We start from the raw sequence: 17,402 nt of genomic DNA on the forward strand, positions 1-17,402 counted from the left end.
AGAGGGAGAAAAGAGAGGGAGAAAAGAGAGGGAGAAAAGAGAGGGAGAAAAGAGAGGGAGAAAAGAGAGGGAGAAAAGAGAGGGAGAAAAGAGAGGGAGAAAAGAGAGAGAGAGAGAGAGTAGAGAGATGGAGAAAAGAGAGAGAAAAGAGAGAGAGAGAGAAAAAGAGAAAAGAGAGAGAGAAAAGAGAGAAAAGACAGAGAGAGAAAAGAGAGAATGAGAAAGAGAGAGAAAGAGAAAAAAGAGAAAGAGAAAAAACGAGAAAGAAAGAAAGATTAATCTTCAACCACATAAAAGGCATTTTTCTTTTAGTAAGAAATTAACAGAGTTTAAAATTTTGTTTTCCATTTCAATGATTTTATTTGATAAACTTATTTAAATTTTTTTTAATCACAATTATTTTGAGCGAAAACTATATTAATCAATTAAACCTAAGCAATAGAATGATCCTCAAATGGAAAAAAAAATTAAAAAAAAAAGAAAAACAGGCAACAGTAGAGTTCCAGTGTTCCTTAAGGTCACCAGTGTGTAGGTGTTTGATCTTTCCAATGTACAAGGAAGGAAAAAGCCGAAAAACTTTACACTGTATGAAAATGATAACTTTTTGTTTAAATCTATTTTTAAATACATTGAAAAGTTCATACAGAAAAAGAAATGACTTTTACGAATCCTAGTGAGACTTACATCCGGGTACTGATACTTATTTTGGTATCTTGTAATTTTCAAAACGGTTAGATAACTTAAATTTTTTTTTTTTAACTGTTATTTCTGCATTCATAAAATTAATCTTAAAATCTTTAATCACAGATATTTTTCTTTTAATGCAGAAATTAAATAAACAATTTGAAATTTTGTTTTTATCTCAATATTTCTATCCTCACTTGCAGAATCCGGTTTGTATGGAAGAAATTTAAAGATCTCTTAATCCTCACTTGCAGAGGCATCTCGTTACACAATAAGCGCTCTCCTGTATGCAAGTGAGATTCGACCTGTTACAGTTGAGTTCATTACCAGACTAACTTGCAGTTATACAATAATACGATGGATATGCTCATCAAATTAGCTGAAACCCTCACCTCAATGAGCTGAATCAAGGATTGACCTCAGTTCAGTGAGATGAGATCCTATGCTGGAATAGAGTGAGATGATCTGGCCACATCCAATGCATGGCAGTCGACAAGTGGTCAAGAAGAATCATTAACTTTGATGTCCCTGGAACCTGTCCAAGAGGTCAACTTAGGAAAAGATGGAGTAGTAACTTAGTAAACTTAATTGAATTATTGTTTTTTTCAACCATTATTTTTTTTTTTTTTTGAACAAAGAATTAAATCAACTTTCAATAACTACTCATACCCACAATGTATGAAAACCAATTCAAAATAACTATATAACAAATAACGTTATGTCGCAAAATTTAATAGTTAAACCTAAATAGCATGCAAACTGACATATCAAACTTTGATTCGGAGTATTCAATTTGCAATTGTTATTGTTGTACCATGTTATTGGCACTAAAATAACATACTTCACTACATTTTCTTTTACTATGGAGTCACCATTTATCAAGGTCCAAAAGCCACTCAAGGATAAGGGTTAATGAGTATGAAATGGTCGGTAAGACAACACAGTGATCACCGGTAATAGTGGAACTTGGGTGGGGTTAAATTATTTAAGAGGATGGCTACACAAGAACTTGTTTACATTGGACTTGAAAACGACCATGGTATAATCAGCTGGGAAGCACCTTTACGGTATTGTGTTTGGCAGTTTTAGGAAATAAACGTTTCTCGTGGCATTTTCATTTAGCTTTGAACATAAATAAAGACTAAGGAAAACTGCTGACAGTGATTGTAAATGTTTATGGGTCGTAAATTGAAGTTTAATCACGAACCTGCCATGAAAATAATGATAGCTCGTAGAAAGACATGGCCACTGAGATTAGTGCTAATTTAGAAAACAATTTCGACTATGTCCAGAAAAACCAAAATCAATAAATATTTTTTTATTGAAGAATATATAAAGAGTTGTCTCATTTACAACTAAAATTTTAGTTCTTTTTCTGTATAAGTTTTAAAAAATGTGAAAATTTAAAAACTAAAATGACTTCACTGCATATCAAGCAATGCTGGTAGTAGGTACAGTTAATATGTTTATCTTTTTTTTCTTTTTTTTTTTTTTTTTAAGTCTCTGCAAGAATTAGAAAAGCTGAGGGACAAGAGCACGATCCAGACCTCCACTGGCCAGATGCAGAGAATAGTGAAGCCTTATTGTCACTCAACTTTTGTAGAAAGCCAATAGTCATTGTCAGTAAGAACTCAATTGTTAGTGGCTGTTACAATAACACAAAATGATTTACAGTGCTTATCACAAAGGTGAACCGTGTAGAAAATCTGGGAACATTTGTTTTCAAGAAGCACTTATTTGTGAACAATCACTGATAATGACTAAGGTGAAAACTCCTAGTGAGTAAATAATAGTAAACATTCATACCATCCAAAAGTATCAGAAATTACGAATACTAATTATGATTCATAAATAAAAGCCAAGCATCCCTTTCTGCAGGGGTTTAGACTAAAAGTTGTCTTTTTGCGTAGATTTTTGGTTCATAATCAATAATTTTGATATATATATATATATATATATATATATCTCATTCTATTATATTCAATCTCGGGCAATGTCAGGAAACAGGTCCTGCTAGTAACCAATAATTCTGACAGTTTGCACACAGATTTATCTCTATAGACTACAACCCTTCTCACTGAACCAAATCAGAAAAACCTATGTTAATTCCATAGTAAGTGTAGTGCTCTCCAACATGGGAAAAGCAAAAGTTCATACCCATTGTTATACAATCCTGTATATGTTGCCAGGTAAAATATGTAAGCAATAATTTCACATGTCCTGCTTTGGGCTTAGTTACAGAATTTTACCAATCAAAGGGTGTGTTTTAAGAAGAACGTAATCAAACCAATTATAGCAAAAGCATAGAAACGAGTTGACATGAACAAAAAGAGAATTACTTTACATCAATACAGATCTAAGGCCTTCAACTTAGCTATAAATCATTTGGGTGGGATCAACCAACATTATTAAAAATGATATGCACATTTAAAAACAGGTTACATTTGTAACTTTAATCTTTTGTGCAAAACAATGGAGGGAGTTATCCTATTCATGGGTAAGAATCTCATATGGTTGAAATGCAAACAGTTACTTACAGAAATCAAGGGTCAACCTATACACAAAATCAACACCAATAAATTTTATGCTCGAGTTTTGAGGATTTTTGATGGTATTTATATCACAGAAATATAAGCTTTAAAAAGAGGTATTTATATAAAAAAAATATATTTTAAAAGAACTAGTTATAAAAAAAAATTAGATAGTTTTAGAAGAGGTGTGTGTGTATTATATATATATATATATATATATATATATATATATATATATATATATATATATAGCTATTTTTCAAGGTAATGATACAAAAAATAGATTTATATATTCAATAATTGTTGTAACATGTTATCGGCATTAAAATACAACACAAAATGATCATGAAGAGTCAATGAGGATAGAAAAACTGAGGAGCAAGAATTATTTTATTTTCAAGGTAACTATACAAAACATATTTCTAAATTGTATTTTTAAGATATTTTTTTTTTAGATATATTTGCATTAAGAACTAGATATTTAAAAAAAAATATTTTTATAAAACAAATTTTTGCAGAAATTTTTTTTCTGGAATCATTCTCATTTCAACAAAACCAATCAATCATCTTGAGTTAACATGCATCACAAAAACTTGATCAATCGTAAATATCCAAAAGCAAAAACTTCACAACGGCAAACTTGGTGATTAAAAGAAAATATTAAAAACTTATGTGAAATAAATAAAAAAATAAACTAAAAAAAACATTCAAAATACAAACTAAAAACAAAAGTTATTTTACAGTGATCAAACATAGTTCCATTTTGTTAACGCAACAACATAAACATTTTATGATGCAAGTCCATAACTTGCTGGCTGTCCACATGAAAAAAAGAAAAATCTTTATAGCATACATACACGTGATAGAAAGAAGATATTATACACCAACGAATCACATAAATTTATTTATCAGGTAGTTTTATTTTTAAAAGATCAAAACGATGATTGAAGATCTCTCAGTATCATTTTGCAAATAGTTTGAAGGACAAAAGAGATAATTTTTAATAATTCAAACTTTTGCCAGATTTTAGAAATCCATTTTTAACATAGGGAGGGGGGGCATTGGAAAAACTCAAATGGTTAATCCCACTTTAAAAGAGCTCTTCAGAGATTGTAAAATCAGCCTTGTACACTATTGTGATGCGTACAAATTCCTATTAATCACTTGAAAATTATTTTCTTTATAAAAATAAAACTACTTGATCAATTTACATGATTTTTGGTGTATGATATTTGTTTTCAGTCCCAGATATATACATCATAAATATTTTTCTTTAATTTTGTTTTTTCATGGGGTGGGTAGTTATAGACTAGCACCAACAATACACATAAAAATGGTGTTTACACTTTTACTTGCTCATAACATTTAAGTTCACTTCCTGAAGAGATGTATTTGAAAATTGTATACCTATACACACGCACACACCCAGACATCTACAAATACTAATCTACATATGTATTCTTACATATATACAAGTTTAATGATTAAAGTTAAATTTTGTAGATTTATAGAAAATAACTTTAATCATTAAACTTATATGTTGCTCTATTGTTTAACATTGAGCTGTGGTTACGATCATTCTGAAAGGTTTATCTCAATGTAATATCTGACAGGAAAAATCACTTGATTTCTAAGCTGTGACTTATCTCATTTATATATAAGGATTTTATACATACTTTTATTACCAAATAATAATAATTAGTATTAACTTTAGTGTATTGCACACACACAAACATCTATATCTACACTGTCATACACACATGCATGCATATATATCTATCCTTTTGTTTTAAAGCATATCAACCCTTTTTAGGTTATTTAATGCCGAATCTATTAATTTTTAAAAAGGTTTTATACTTTAAGTTTTTTATATCTTCAAGTAAGTATTCATTGTGTTTGGTTTGGTTTGGTTGTTTTGCAGAGAAACAAAAATAAAAGAAAAAAATCAATAACATCAATGTTTGCTGCATTTTAGATCAGGGTTGTTTGTTTGTTAGTTGGTTGGTTGGTTGTTTTATGGCATATCAACTCTTTTCAGGTTATTTAATGCCGAATCCAGTGATTTTGAAGAAAATCAATTTAATAGAATATAACTGTTTTTTTTTTTATTTTTTCAAATTGGTTTCTATTTAACCCATAGTTGGGACCCTAACAGGTACTACCACTCCGGCTCAGAGTGGACCTGGGAGCAATGGCAATTAAAGGGTGGCTCCACACTCCCCAAAGCCCGCAAGCTGTGGCCTCACCATCAGATATAGTTTAAGGTCATATCCAGGACCTTCAGATCCGGGAGACAGTATTTTCAGACAGCCTGATCTGGTAGCACAAGGGCATAATTTTAACACCCACATATAAAAGCTTTATATTATATACTTTTATTATCAAGCAATTTTATTTATATATATATATATATATATATATATATACACAGTTTCGATACATAAATTATAGCCCCTTATAAAATTTTATGTCAATATACATAAAATATTACATATACATATATGCACACATCCATGCATACATACATCTTTATTTATTTAAAGATCCTTATCTTAAACTTTAGAATGCAATGTTTAAATAATTCATTATGAAAGATGGCGCCACTGAAATGAACGCTTCTGATTCCACTCTTAATCTTGGCCAATCTGCTTGGCATACAAAAACTGCAAAGCAATAGGACAAAAGCAAACCGCAAAGACAAGCACAGGGGTTTCAAGGGGTGAACGTACCCATATCCTGTAATGACAGAAAAGCCGGCTGGGGCCACTCTGTCGTTGAAAGTAAAAAATGTCAATCTGCTCGTATTGGACTTCTTCATCTTGATGTCAGGCAGGTTGAGATCAGGGGGGAGGACTTCAACGACCTGCCACCATTCGACATCACCACTTGTAACAGACAGCTTGCCCCTGTGGATGCTCAGAGATAGAAAGGGTTGCGTGTTATCTGAAAGGTTAAAGGAAAAATTTGTCAGAGATGGGAGTAGCCAAGGGCAAAACAAAGCTGAAATGGAGATTAATTTCCTGATGCTTATCGCTTGAATTCTTAGCTTTCATGGCAAAATAAATATTTTAAGTTTTCAACAGAGAACCGTAAGAAGGAAAAGAAAGACAAGACCGAAAGGAAGAGGAATAAAGAATAAAAAAATGAAAGAGAGGAGAAATTGCCTTGATTTACGGTATATCAACCTTTGTCCAGGTAATTTGATGCCAAATCCAATAAGTTTGGAAAAAGGTTTTATGCTTCAAGTTCTGTCTTCAAATATTTATTCATGGTGTTTGGTTTGGTTGTTTTGTTTTATGGCATATCAACACTTGAGGTTAGTTAATGTTGAATCCAGTAATTTTGAAAAGAAAAATTTTAACCTTCAAGTTCTTTATATCTTCAAATATTTACTATTGGTGTTTTGTAGGGCTTTGCAGTACATGATTGAATTTTGCAAAGGGAAAGGAAAAACAATAACATCGATGTTTAATGCATTTTATATCAAGAAGTCAATATCTTCAGACGGCCTCGACTGGTAGCACCAATCTGTTTTAAATTAACTTTATAAAAAAAAGTATGTAATAATTGTAAAAAATTTATTCAATTAATATAAAGAGTAAACGATATTGTAAGTAATTTAATGAAACTTCACAAAAACTTGGTTAAAAAAAATAAAGCTGTCATTTAAAAAAAAAAAAAAAAAAAAAAAAATGTCATTTGACAGCATGCTTATTTTGTAATTGAAAGAAAATAAAACCTGAAAGTATTCATGGGAACATTTTTTTCAAATTTATTGGAAAACCGATTTTAAAAATTTTATTTTTTTTAGAATTACCTTTCCAAAAATGTTAATATTTTATTACAAGAACTTAAAAGATTAGTTGAAATTAATTAAAAAAAAAAAAAAGAAAAAAAAAAAAAAAAAAAAAAAAGAAAAAGCTAAGGGATGGGAGTGGCAAAATAAAAATTAAACTAAAATGTCACCTGGGTAACACAAGGCAGATATAGTTAGAATCATATCAAAACACATTGCCATAAGACTGCTTTCCTGCTGATTACAGCTCGGTCATCTCCAAAAACGATGTCAGCAGATTCCTTTCTAGAACCGCACCCCGACATTTTTTTTTTTTTTTTTTACATGGGGATCACCACTTATCAAGGCCCGGAGGCCACTCAGGGATAAGGGTTATTACGTGTACAGTAATCAATGAGATAGTATTGTAGTAATCATTAGTATTGGGGATTTGATAGAGTGTCTTACTTAAGAGGGTGGTTTGTCAGGAATTTGTTTATGTTGGACTTGAAGACATCCAAGTTGTATTCAGGTGGGAAACAGGCAAACGGAAGAGAGTTCCACAGTCATGCACTATTCAAAATATTCAAACTTAGTCTCAAGAATCATTCCATCTCATCTCAAGTGGCACCTGGCTTTTATAACTATCGACCATTTAATTAAAGGCAAAACAAGAAAAAAATACATTTTTATTTTTAGTTCAAAGCAATTAAGAGGCACTCACCCTGTAAAAATGGTATCGTTGTAACCTGTCCATTATTCTGTAACTTCAGAAACGGATAGAAAAGTTTGGTTATATTCCTAAAAAAAAAAAAAAAAAAAAAAAAATAACGATGATAAAAACATGTACTCAGCCTCATCTGTTTACTAAAAAGATGAAAGTAAATATTGGCTACCTTAAGCTGGGGTGATTATGGCCACTCACGGTGAGAAAAAAAATAAAATAAAATAAAAATATATATATTTTTTTTTTATGAAAATAAAATAAAAATATTTTTTTAAGAAAAATAAAAATATAAAAATAGTGTGTAATTGTTATATATCCACTGCAGCCAATCGCTACGTGTGTTTTAAAGTCTAAAAAAAAAAAAAAAATCAACCTTTGTCATTTCTTGATATATACACTTGTTAGCAATAGAACATACACAGCTGGTTATAAAAATATTTTGTTTATTCAAAATAACCTTTTCACTTTCTGAATGACAGTTTTGACATTAATGATGGCGTGAGTGGCGCTCATCTATCTCTCTCTTGTCTACCATCCCTTTTATTAGCTCAGATGACAACAGGCATTGTCCTGAAAATGTGAGTCAATCTCACTGATCTAATCTCAGGGGATTCTACATCCCACATTAACCTCCTTTGACGTCATCCCTGGCGTCCATATCCAGGCTTTCTGACCGAATTTCTTTTGATGTCGCTCCTGAGGATCTGGATTATCCAACATAATTAACATATGATCTTCACAATTTCCAGGTCCTATATGATTTCCTAATTTTACAGACACATTGTGACGCAGCAGCAAATAGTTACTGCAGAGTTATTTATGCATATTTTTTTTTTTAATGAGTGAAAAAGTCACCCCAGGGTGGTCAGAGTTATTTATGCATATTTTTTTTTTTTTTTTTATGACTGAAAGTCACAACAAGGTGGTCAGAGTTATTTATGCATATTTTTTTTTTTTTAATGAGTGAAAGTCACCCCAGGGTGGTCAGAGTTATTTATGCATATTTTTTTTTTTTTTTTTAATGAGTGAAAGTCACCCCAGGGTGGTCAGAGTTATTTATGCATATTTTTTTTTTTTTTTATGACTGAAAGTCACAACAAGGTGGTCAGAGTTATTTATGCATATTTTTTTTTTTTTAATGAGTGAAAGTCACCCCAGGGTGGTCAGAGTTATTTATGCATATTTTTTTTTTTTTTTTAAAGTGAAAGTCACCCCAGGGTGGTCAGAGTTATTTATGCATATTTTTTTTTTTTTTTAAAGTGAAAGTCATCCCAGGGTGGTCAGAGTTATTTATGCATATTTTTTTTTTTTTAATGAGTGAAAGTCACCCCAGGGTGGTCAGAGTTATTTATGCATATTTTTTTTTTTTTTAATGAGTGAAAGTCACCCCAGGGTGGTCAGAGTTATTTATGCATATTTTTTTTTTTTTTTTATGACTGAAAGTCACAACAAGGTGGTCAGAGTTATTTATGCATATTTTTTTTTTTTTTAATGAGTGAAAGTCACCCCAGGGTGGTCAGAGTTATTTATGCATATTTTTTTTTTTTTTTAATGAGTGAAAGTCACCCCAGGGTGGTCAGAGTTATTTATGCATATTTTTTTTTTTTTTTTAATGAGTGAAAGTCACCCCAGGGTGGTCAGAGTTATTTATGCATATTTTTTTGTCTTTTAATGAGTGAAAGTCACCCCAGGGTGGTCAGAGTACTTATTCAGTTTATAGCCAAATCTCCTATAATAATCTTACGAGGGGCGTTCCAAAGATAATGCCTCCTATTTTTTTTTTATTCCACCCTCGTCTTTGTAGCTCTTCAATGTTTTAGTTTTTGACTTAAAAAATAGGTCTTAATTTTGGTTTGTTTGTTTGGTTTTACAGCAAGGCCACCTTTTAGGTCATTTTATGCTGAAAATTATTTAGGGTTTTTCCAATGAGATTGGTGTATAGATATTAGAGAAGTTAGAGTGATTTTTGTTATGACATTTATAATATGTTTTTAAATTACTAGGAGTTTTTGTTTTATTGCTTTGATGGGTTACTTTTATATTTGTTCAAATTGTGAGTTTCATCTTTTAGAAAAGCTTTGGTATTTGATTTTTTTTTTTTTTTTTTTTCCCAGTTGGATGCTTGATATTTATATTTCGTTGTGATAACACTGCAACAATTCAGTCATCCGAAATCAACATTATTATACTGTTGTGTATTATATTAAAGGTTTTTTTTTTTTGGGGGGGGGTGTATATTTTTGGAAGAATCCTATTTCTTTGATGTAGGATAGGATTTTTCCGCTGTTGTTTTTTTTTTTTTTTTTCAAAGATTTTCTTAAGATCTTTTTGTTTGTAATTTTTTCCCCTAATTTCTGAGAGGTCTATAACTCGGTTAGCAGGTGTTTTATAGTGAGTAGTGTTTGACAGGGAATACATTGTGGTTGTGCTTCTCCTCTTATGAGGTAGGAGTGTGTTAAGTGTGTATGACCTATTCTCAGTCTTGTTAGGATGACATTTTGTTTTCTGCATTTTTTTTTGGGGGGGGGGCACAATTTTGTATAGTTTTTTGTTTGGGAAATTATTCCAGTAGTTTTGCCATTTATTTTGGATGTATATGCTGATATTTCCTTTAATGTTTGTGAGTTTCAGCTCTTAGAAAAGTTTTAGTATTTGATTTTTTGTGGTTAGGATACTTGATATTTATATTTCGTTGTGATAGCACTTCAACAATTCAGTCATTCGATATCCATATTGTATATCCTGTTGTATATTATATTAGAGGGTTTTTTTTTGCGTGGGGGTGGAGTGTATTCTTTGGTAGGATAGGATTTTTCCGGTGTTGTCCCTTTCGAAAATTTTCTTAAGATCTTTTTCTTTGTAATGTTTTTCCCTAATTTCTGAAAGGTCTACGCATTCGGTTAGTAGGTGTTTTATAGTCTTACTTTTGTAACAACCCTCATATTTATTGTTGTTACCGAGGATACATAAGCAGCCGATATATGCTGAAGCAAACACTGCAGGTGATTAATTCAAAAACTCACTTCATGTTAAGAATGGCTTTCTTTCTAAACGTGTTGAAATCATTTTCGGTTTTAAAAATTTTTCTTGATTTCACTCTTTGAAACTTGACGTACTCCAGCAGCTGATTGGCTAATCACTTCAGCATCTTTGGCTGCTTACGTAACCTGTCAGAAGATGGTTTTTATTGCATTGGAAAATTATTGTTTTCGTTTCTGACTGCAGAACATGATTGAGTTTTGCAAAGGGAAAGGAAAAACAAATTAACATTAATGCTTAGGTTAGAAAACCGGTATCTTCAGACAGTCAGATCTGGTAGCACTGAAATGTTATTGTTATTAGCACTATAACAATGTACACCATTACAGCTTATTTTTAAGAAGTAATCTATTGTCCCATCCCCTGCAAAACTTTAACAAGTACTCATCTATCTACAATCACTATCAACAATTTCCCTTACTCTCTATCTGTACCTAAATCAAAATGCAAATTTTATGAACAAAGTTTCTTTCCTAGAACTACACTTCTGTGGAACTGTTCTGCTGGTCTGCTTTCCAGCTGGCTACAACATGGTCGTTTTTAAGTCCAATGTAAACAAGTTCTTGTTAAGCCATCCCCTTAACAAAATTCTAGCCAAATTTCCTCACTAATAATTACTACACTGTTGCCTCACTGATCACATTATACTCATTAACCCCTAGCCTCAAGTGGCCTTCAGGCCTTGATAAGTGATAACTATATTGCAAAAATCAAAAAGTCTCCTCTCAATTCATTATACGCCTCCTCCCACTACCTCTTAGCATTCACCTCTTATTTATGTCCCTATTTACTTGCCTTCCCAGGAGGGCAGAGTTAGACACAATGTCGGTTTTTAATGTGGGGGAAATCCAGCTCCCCCAAAATGGGTCACTCTGGATAGTAACAAAAATAAAAATGGTCTCGGCCATAAAGGACCCTTCCTCCACCAATCGAGGACAGGAAAAGGTGAAGTGCAGCAGTGCAGCACCAGAACAGATACCACACCATGATCTTGTTTATATAGGTTATTCCGGTTTCAAAAAAGTTACAATCAATTTTTTAACAATTAAAAGTAAAATTTCACAAACAAAAACAAACTTAGGCACAAGGCCCTACAAGAAGTTTGAGGAGGCGGAGAGTGCAGGATCTTTGTAACTATGGTAATTTAGAACTTTGGAAGATTACTCTTGACTGGCAACATTTACCACAATACCACATTCACCCTATGAGGTTAAACCTACTAGATCATTTCCCAGCGTTTAAATAAAAATATATACATTTGAGATTTTTTTTTCCACACCATGGTCTTAGCCCAAAGGCCAAGCAATATTATCCGACCACCAGATAAAATATTCACGGTGACAGGCAAAACCAGGAGTAAAGCTTCCGGCAAACAAAGTAGTTTATTGAGAAATTTAAATATTTCTATGTTTTAATTCAAATTTTTAAAACAATCCTATTGAAATGTTTTCTGCGTAGAGCATCCACACTGGATAACCTTTTTATAATTTTAGAAGCATTAATGATTTCAAACTGTAAAGAAAAATTGCCATTTCGTCTTGTAATAAAGAAAGTTCGATTTAATTATAAAAAGCATTTTCTTTCTTTATGATCTCATACAACACAAGATATTGTGCTGTAAAGAGCAGATCACACATTTCTTGAAAAAGATTTTTTTTTTTTTTTTTAATGAGTTTTAATTCTGCAAGTTAATGAAAAGGTTTGGGGTTTTTTTTCTTTTAGTTTGGTCATAAACAATTAAATAACATTTTAAAAATGCATCTTTTATTAACAAAGTTTTAAAATAGATTTTGAATGCACAGATCTTCTACTATATAAAGGAAAGTTGTTTGTATCTGTGTGTGCATGTCAAGCTAAAAGTAAAAAAAAACTACAAAACAAAGACCCACAAAGTTGGTATACTCTTCATCAATGTTGCTCTGGATGAATAATATTTAAAATTGAGAAAAAATTATACAATCTTTGGTCTTAAACTGGTGCAGAATTAGCCATTTTATGAAAGTCCGATTTTTTTTTTATCAAAGACTTATTGATATAGATGTACATAAGAATACTTTGATACGTATGTTTTAACTTAAATAGGGATACTATAATAAAATCATGGGGTCTGCGTTCGCGCCTGTACTCTATGGAAATATGGCACAAACTTTAACAAAGACTTTTCATATTTATTTGCGTAAGTATACTTTGATAATTATGTTTCAGTTTGAAGAAATATGGTATAATAAAATTATTGGGTGTTCGTTCGCGCCTGACCTCCATAGAATGTAAATATGTCACAAAGTTTAATAAGGTTTTTTTAAAAGGGGTGAGAGTCCACAATAACACCTTAACTTTAATCTTACCATAAAAGTAACTTTTATTGACTATGGTAACATTTATTTCTTGTATATTTATATTATTATATCTATATAACATTTTCTCTTTGTAAGGAAACATCATTTTGTTGGTCACTCTTGGCTACGAATGGAAACAAAGTTGATATAAAAAATATATATTTTCGCAAAAATTATCTTTACTTTCATCATATTTTGCTTAGGGTAAAATTTTTGAGTATCAAAACCTATCTCTTTACAACCCCCTCCTTTTCATAACCTACCATACTTTCATCAATCACAGTCCATTATCTGTAGGCTGTTTTTAAACCCAGTCAACGCCGGGTACTTCTGCTAGTATATATATATATATATATATATATGTGTGTGTGTGTGTGTGAAAAAACGACATTATTTTTGCATCAACCTAATAAGCAAATCAACGTTTATTAGTAATAGAAAAGCAGCTACCTATCTGCCATTTTGAAAAGAAACTAAGAAACAAAAATTTTTAATTAATTCAAACTAGATTTATGGTACAATGCCTACTAATTTCCATTAATCACTTAAAAATTATTTTCTTTATAAAAATAAAACTGTGATCAATTTACATAATTTTTGGAATATATTTTTGTTTTGTCACAGGTACATACATCATACAGATTTTTTTTTTTTTTTTTAATAAACGGAAAATTTTGGACAAGAACCCAAAGTTTATTTTCAGACAAAATCAGAGTAAAAGTAACTATGCCCTGACTGAGGTTCAAACTCACAAAATCTATCTCTAAGTTTGTCAAGTAAACCAACTGATCAATTGTAGCAGGTACTAAATTATGACGCTATTAAACACCTAAGCCAAGCTGTCTTTTCTCTTATTTTTTCCCTTCACTCCTCCTCTCATTAGTCAAAAGTTAATCAGCCGAATAAAAAAAAAAAAAAAAAAAAAAAAAAATCAAAACTTCCTTTTTCATCAAGAAATATAGCTATACCGGCCTTCCTTAAACAGAAGAATTTACACCGATTAGCACTATAAATAGCGCTAGTAATTCCAACACCGGTGAGAGAGAGATTCCCTTTTGTTTATAATTTTAATCTTTTTAACTATTCTTTCCTTTAGTAAGAAAGTTAGAGGCATGTCACTGAACGAGTTATTTGCAAATTAGGATCAATTATTGTTATACCGGCCTTCCTTGAACAGAGGAATTTACGCCGATTAGCACTATAAATAGCGCTAGTAATTCCAACACCGGTGAGAGAGATGCGACTGCACTCCAACTGCTAGCCGAGTGCCCAGCAGATATAACACTTTCCTATCTTTGTACATTATTGTTAATACCCTTGTTCCTTAACCGAACCTCGATTTGATTGTTCTTATTTTCACTGTTGTTCAACGACACAACAAATATTAAACAAATTATTTGCTATTAAATTAGTACTCAACCGAGTACTAATTTTATAGCAAATAATTTGTGTAGCAGTATTAGAACTTCTGACGGTTAGAGTAAGAACTACTCCACCTTTCTTTACGACTAATTAAAAAGAATGAAATAATGATGAGCATTACGAGGTGCCTTCAATAAGTTTCCAAACATTTTTGTACAGGCATTTAAAATTTTCGTAGACTCTTGAAAATTCACTATGTTATTGCTATACATCTTATGAAATGACTAACCAATTTTTATGATTTCAATTTGAAATGAATAGTTACAACAGGAATTGGAATATGCCCTATTGAAGATTGATTGCCACAGCTGGTGAATTTCAAAAATGCAATTTGGATGTGAGGCCACTTTAGAAGAACGATATGCAATAAAATTTGCTTTAAAATTTGGAAAAAATGTCAAATATGTATGGAATGCTTCAGACTACTTTTGGACCCTCTTGCATGAATCCAGCATCAGTTTTTGAGTGGCATAAGAGATTCAAAGAAGACAAGGACTCTGTGAAAGATGATGAGAGGTATGAGGGGGAGTAAGGAAGTCATAACATCAGTTTGGTTTGGCATATCAACTTTTTTTTTTATTTGAGTTTCGTAATTTAGATTTTTTTTTTCTTATTCAGTAAATCAAGTCGATTTTTTTTTTTTTAACTTATTCAGTAAATTTTTTTTTCTTATTCAGTAAATCAAGTAGATTTTTTTTCTTTTTTTTTTTTAACTTATTCAGTGAATCAAGTCAGCCTTTTTGGATCATTAGGTGATGTGGGTTATTTTAAGGGGGTGAGGATCAAGTTAAAATCATATTCTTTTGTATACATTTACTTTTTTCAGAATGTTGAACCAAAAGGTTTTATAGCAATTACTCTTTGGTCAAACAGGTTTTGGAATTTTGGATTGAAGATGCAGTTATAGCCTGAATTTGTTGTTTATGATTTTTTTCTATCATAGAAAGAGTAATCTAGTGAGTTTGCAATACAGTCGTAGGCAGGATTGTTTTGGCAAGAGATAATTTTGGTCAAGTATTGTAAGGCTAGTTTGTTGCGTCAAATTGATAATGGGGGGGGGGGTTCGCTTCTGCATAGAGGTTATCAATGGGGGAAGTTTGAAAAGCTCCCAGTACAAGTTTGAAGTGCTGACATTGAATGGTGTCTAATGTCTTTATGTATGACTTTCTGGTGGTATCATAAATGAAGCTGTCATAATCTAGTTTTGATCGCATTAATATAATTTCAATAGGGTTCATCTGTCCACGCCCCAATCTGTGTGGGCAATGACTCGCATTAGCTGGAGGGTTCTGTTACATTTATATTTTAGGTGTTTGATGTGAGGAATGAATGAAAGTCTTTTGTCTATTATTGGCCTTAAGAATTTATGTTCATCTACGACCGGGATTAGGGTATCATCCAGTTTCTAATATCAATATGTGTATTTTTTTTTTTTTTTTTTTATATGTGCGTCTTTCTCTTTTTGTGAGGGGTTACTGTTATTAGGGCTTGTCTTGACTAACCGATTGATCAGGTTGGGTCTCTCTGACTGCCCATCTTGACGAAGTAAGAGCCAAAATAGAGTGTTGCAAACTCATGGCCACTTGGATCTGCGTCGTTAGGTGTTCAGTCACCAGGATCCTGTTCTAGAGCATTGAGGGACTTTTACTCCCTACAGGGGGAGCAATCGGTGTATTCTGGAGCCTCACCGACAGGGTCTTTAAATTTATAAAGTTGATGCATAAGGCAGGTACAGTTTAGAAAAAAGTTTGAGAGGAATAAAGAAAAAAAAAAAAGAATTAAAAAAAAATAAAGAAAAATCGCCAGAAAAAAGAATATGGAATACAATGAACAAAGTTCACTGACAGTCTCAACAAGGTCACTGGAAACACGACTATTAATCGCATCAAAAAGACCGAATGCACTAAGGACTGGAGAGCCATGATCCTCGATGTCTGCAATAACAGACCTGATACTTGAAGAACGTCATGCCATCCTATATCTTTGAAAGGAAACTAATTCAATTCAGATAGCTATATTGTATTGCTGTTCCTTGTTTATTAAGTGCCGAGTGAACAACGCAGCTATGAGAAAGACTTGCATTAGTAGGACTTAGCATCAGGTTACACCTGTAGGAAAATCTAGGAATAGCAAATTAGGTTGTCTTATAGCATATTAACTCTTCAGGTTATTTAATGTTGAATCCAGTAATTTTTGAAAACGGTTTTATGCTTCAAATTTTTTTATATCTTCAAATATTTATTCAGTGTTTGGTTTGGTTCAGTTGACTTAGGAGAGGAAAAAAAAAAAAAAATAACATTAATGTTTGGTGCCTTTTAGGGCAGGAAGCCGGTATCTTCAGACAATCTGATCTGGCAACACCAGTGACTGCCTGAGAACTTCCATTTCTTCCACCAATCCCATTTATCCTCCCAACTCACCCGATTTTGATCCCCATGCCTCTGTGGTATGTAGTTGTAAAACCTGCAATACTAAGGACTGAGCCAATTTCCAGGATCAAACTGATGTTCAGGTATCTCTTGGAGAACGTTGAAGGATGCATGCTCCAGATTCAGGTACTACTTTCTTTTTTTTTTTTTTTTAAATCCAAACAAGGCATATTGCCACTTGGAACATAAGAGTCTATGATTTTGGATCATATCTAACAGGGGACTGTGCAGAGTTGAACAGCAAGATATTTGTTCGCATTACATTTAAACTTGTGCAGATTAGTACAGTCAGGGAAGCAGGAAATAAAGAGGGAATCCCAAAGTCTAGAAGTCCAAGGGAAGAAACTATTAAAGTAGAAGGCTTTCAGGCATCCATGGATCTCAACAGTGAAGGGATGGGATTTTGATGCTTGTCAGGTTATTTAGAAGTATGTACATCAAGGGGGCACAAGTGCTAGG

General features: G+C 32.1%; 1 protein-coding gene across 4 annotated transcripts in view; it reads right to left on the reverse strand.

The window, feature by feature from the left end:
* LOC145277924 (piezo-type mechanosensitive ion channel component 1-like) overlaps positions 1–17,402 on the reverse strand; it is a 562,742-nt gene that overhangs the window by 18,094 nt on the left and 527,246 nt on the right. For all 4 annotated transcript variants that reach the window (XM_080129998.1, XM_080129997.1, XM_080129996.1 and 1 more), the window contains 2 exons: positions 7,715–7,791; positions 5,945–6,158 (listed from right to left, as the gene is read on the reverse strand). In XM_080129998.1, coding sequence (XP_079986124.1) covers positions 5,945–6,158; positions 7,715–7,791 — 291 coding nt within the window. The remainder of the gene's footprint in view (positions 1–5,944; positions 6,159–7,714; positions 7,792–17,402) is intronic.

Source organism: Euprymna scolopes, chromosome 6 (assembly GCF_053919585.1).
Source record: "Euprymna scolopes isolate OS-2025 chromosome 6, ASM5391958v1, whole genome shotgun sequence".
NCBI lineage: Eukaryota > Metazoa > Mollusca > Cephalopoda > Sepiida > Sepiolidae > Euprymna > Euprymna scolopes.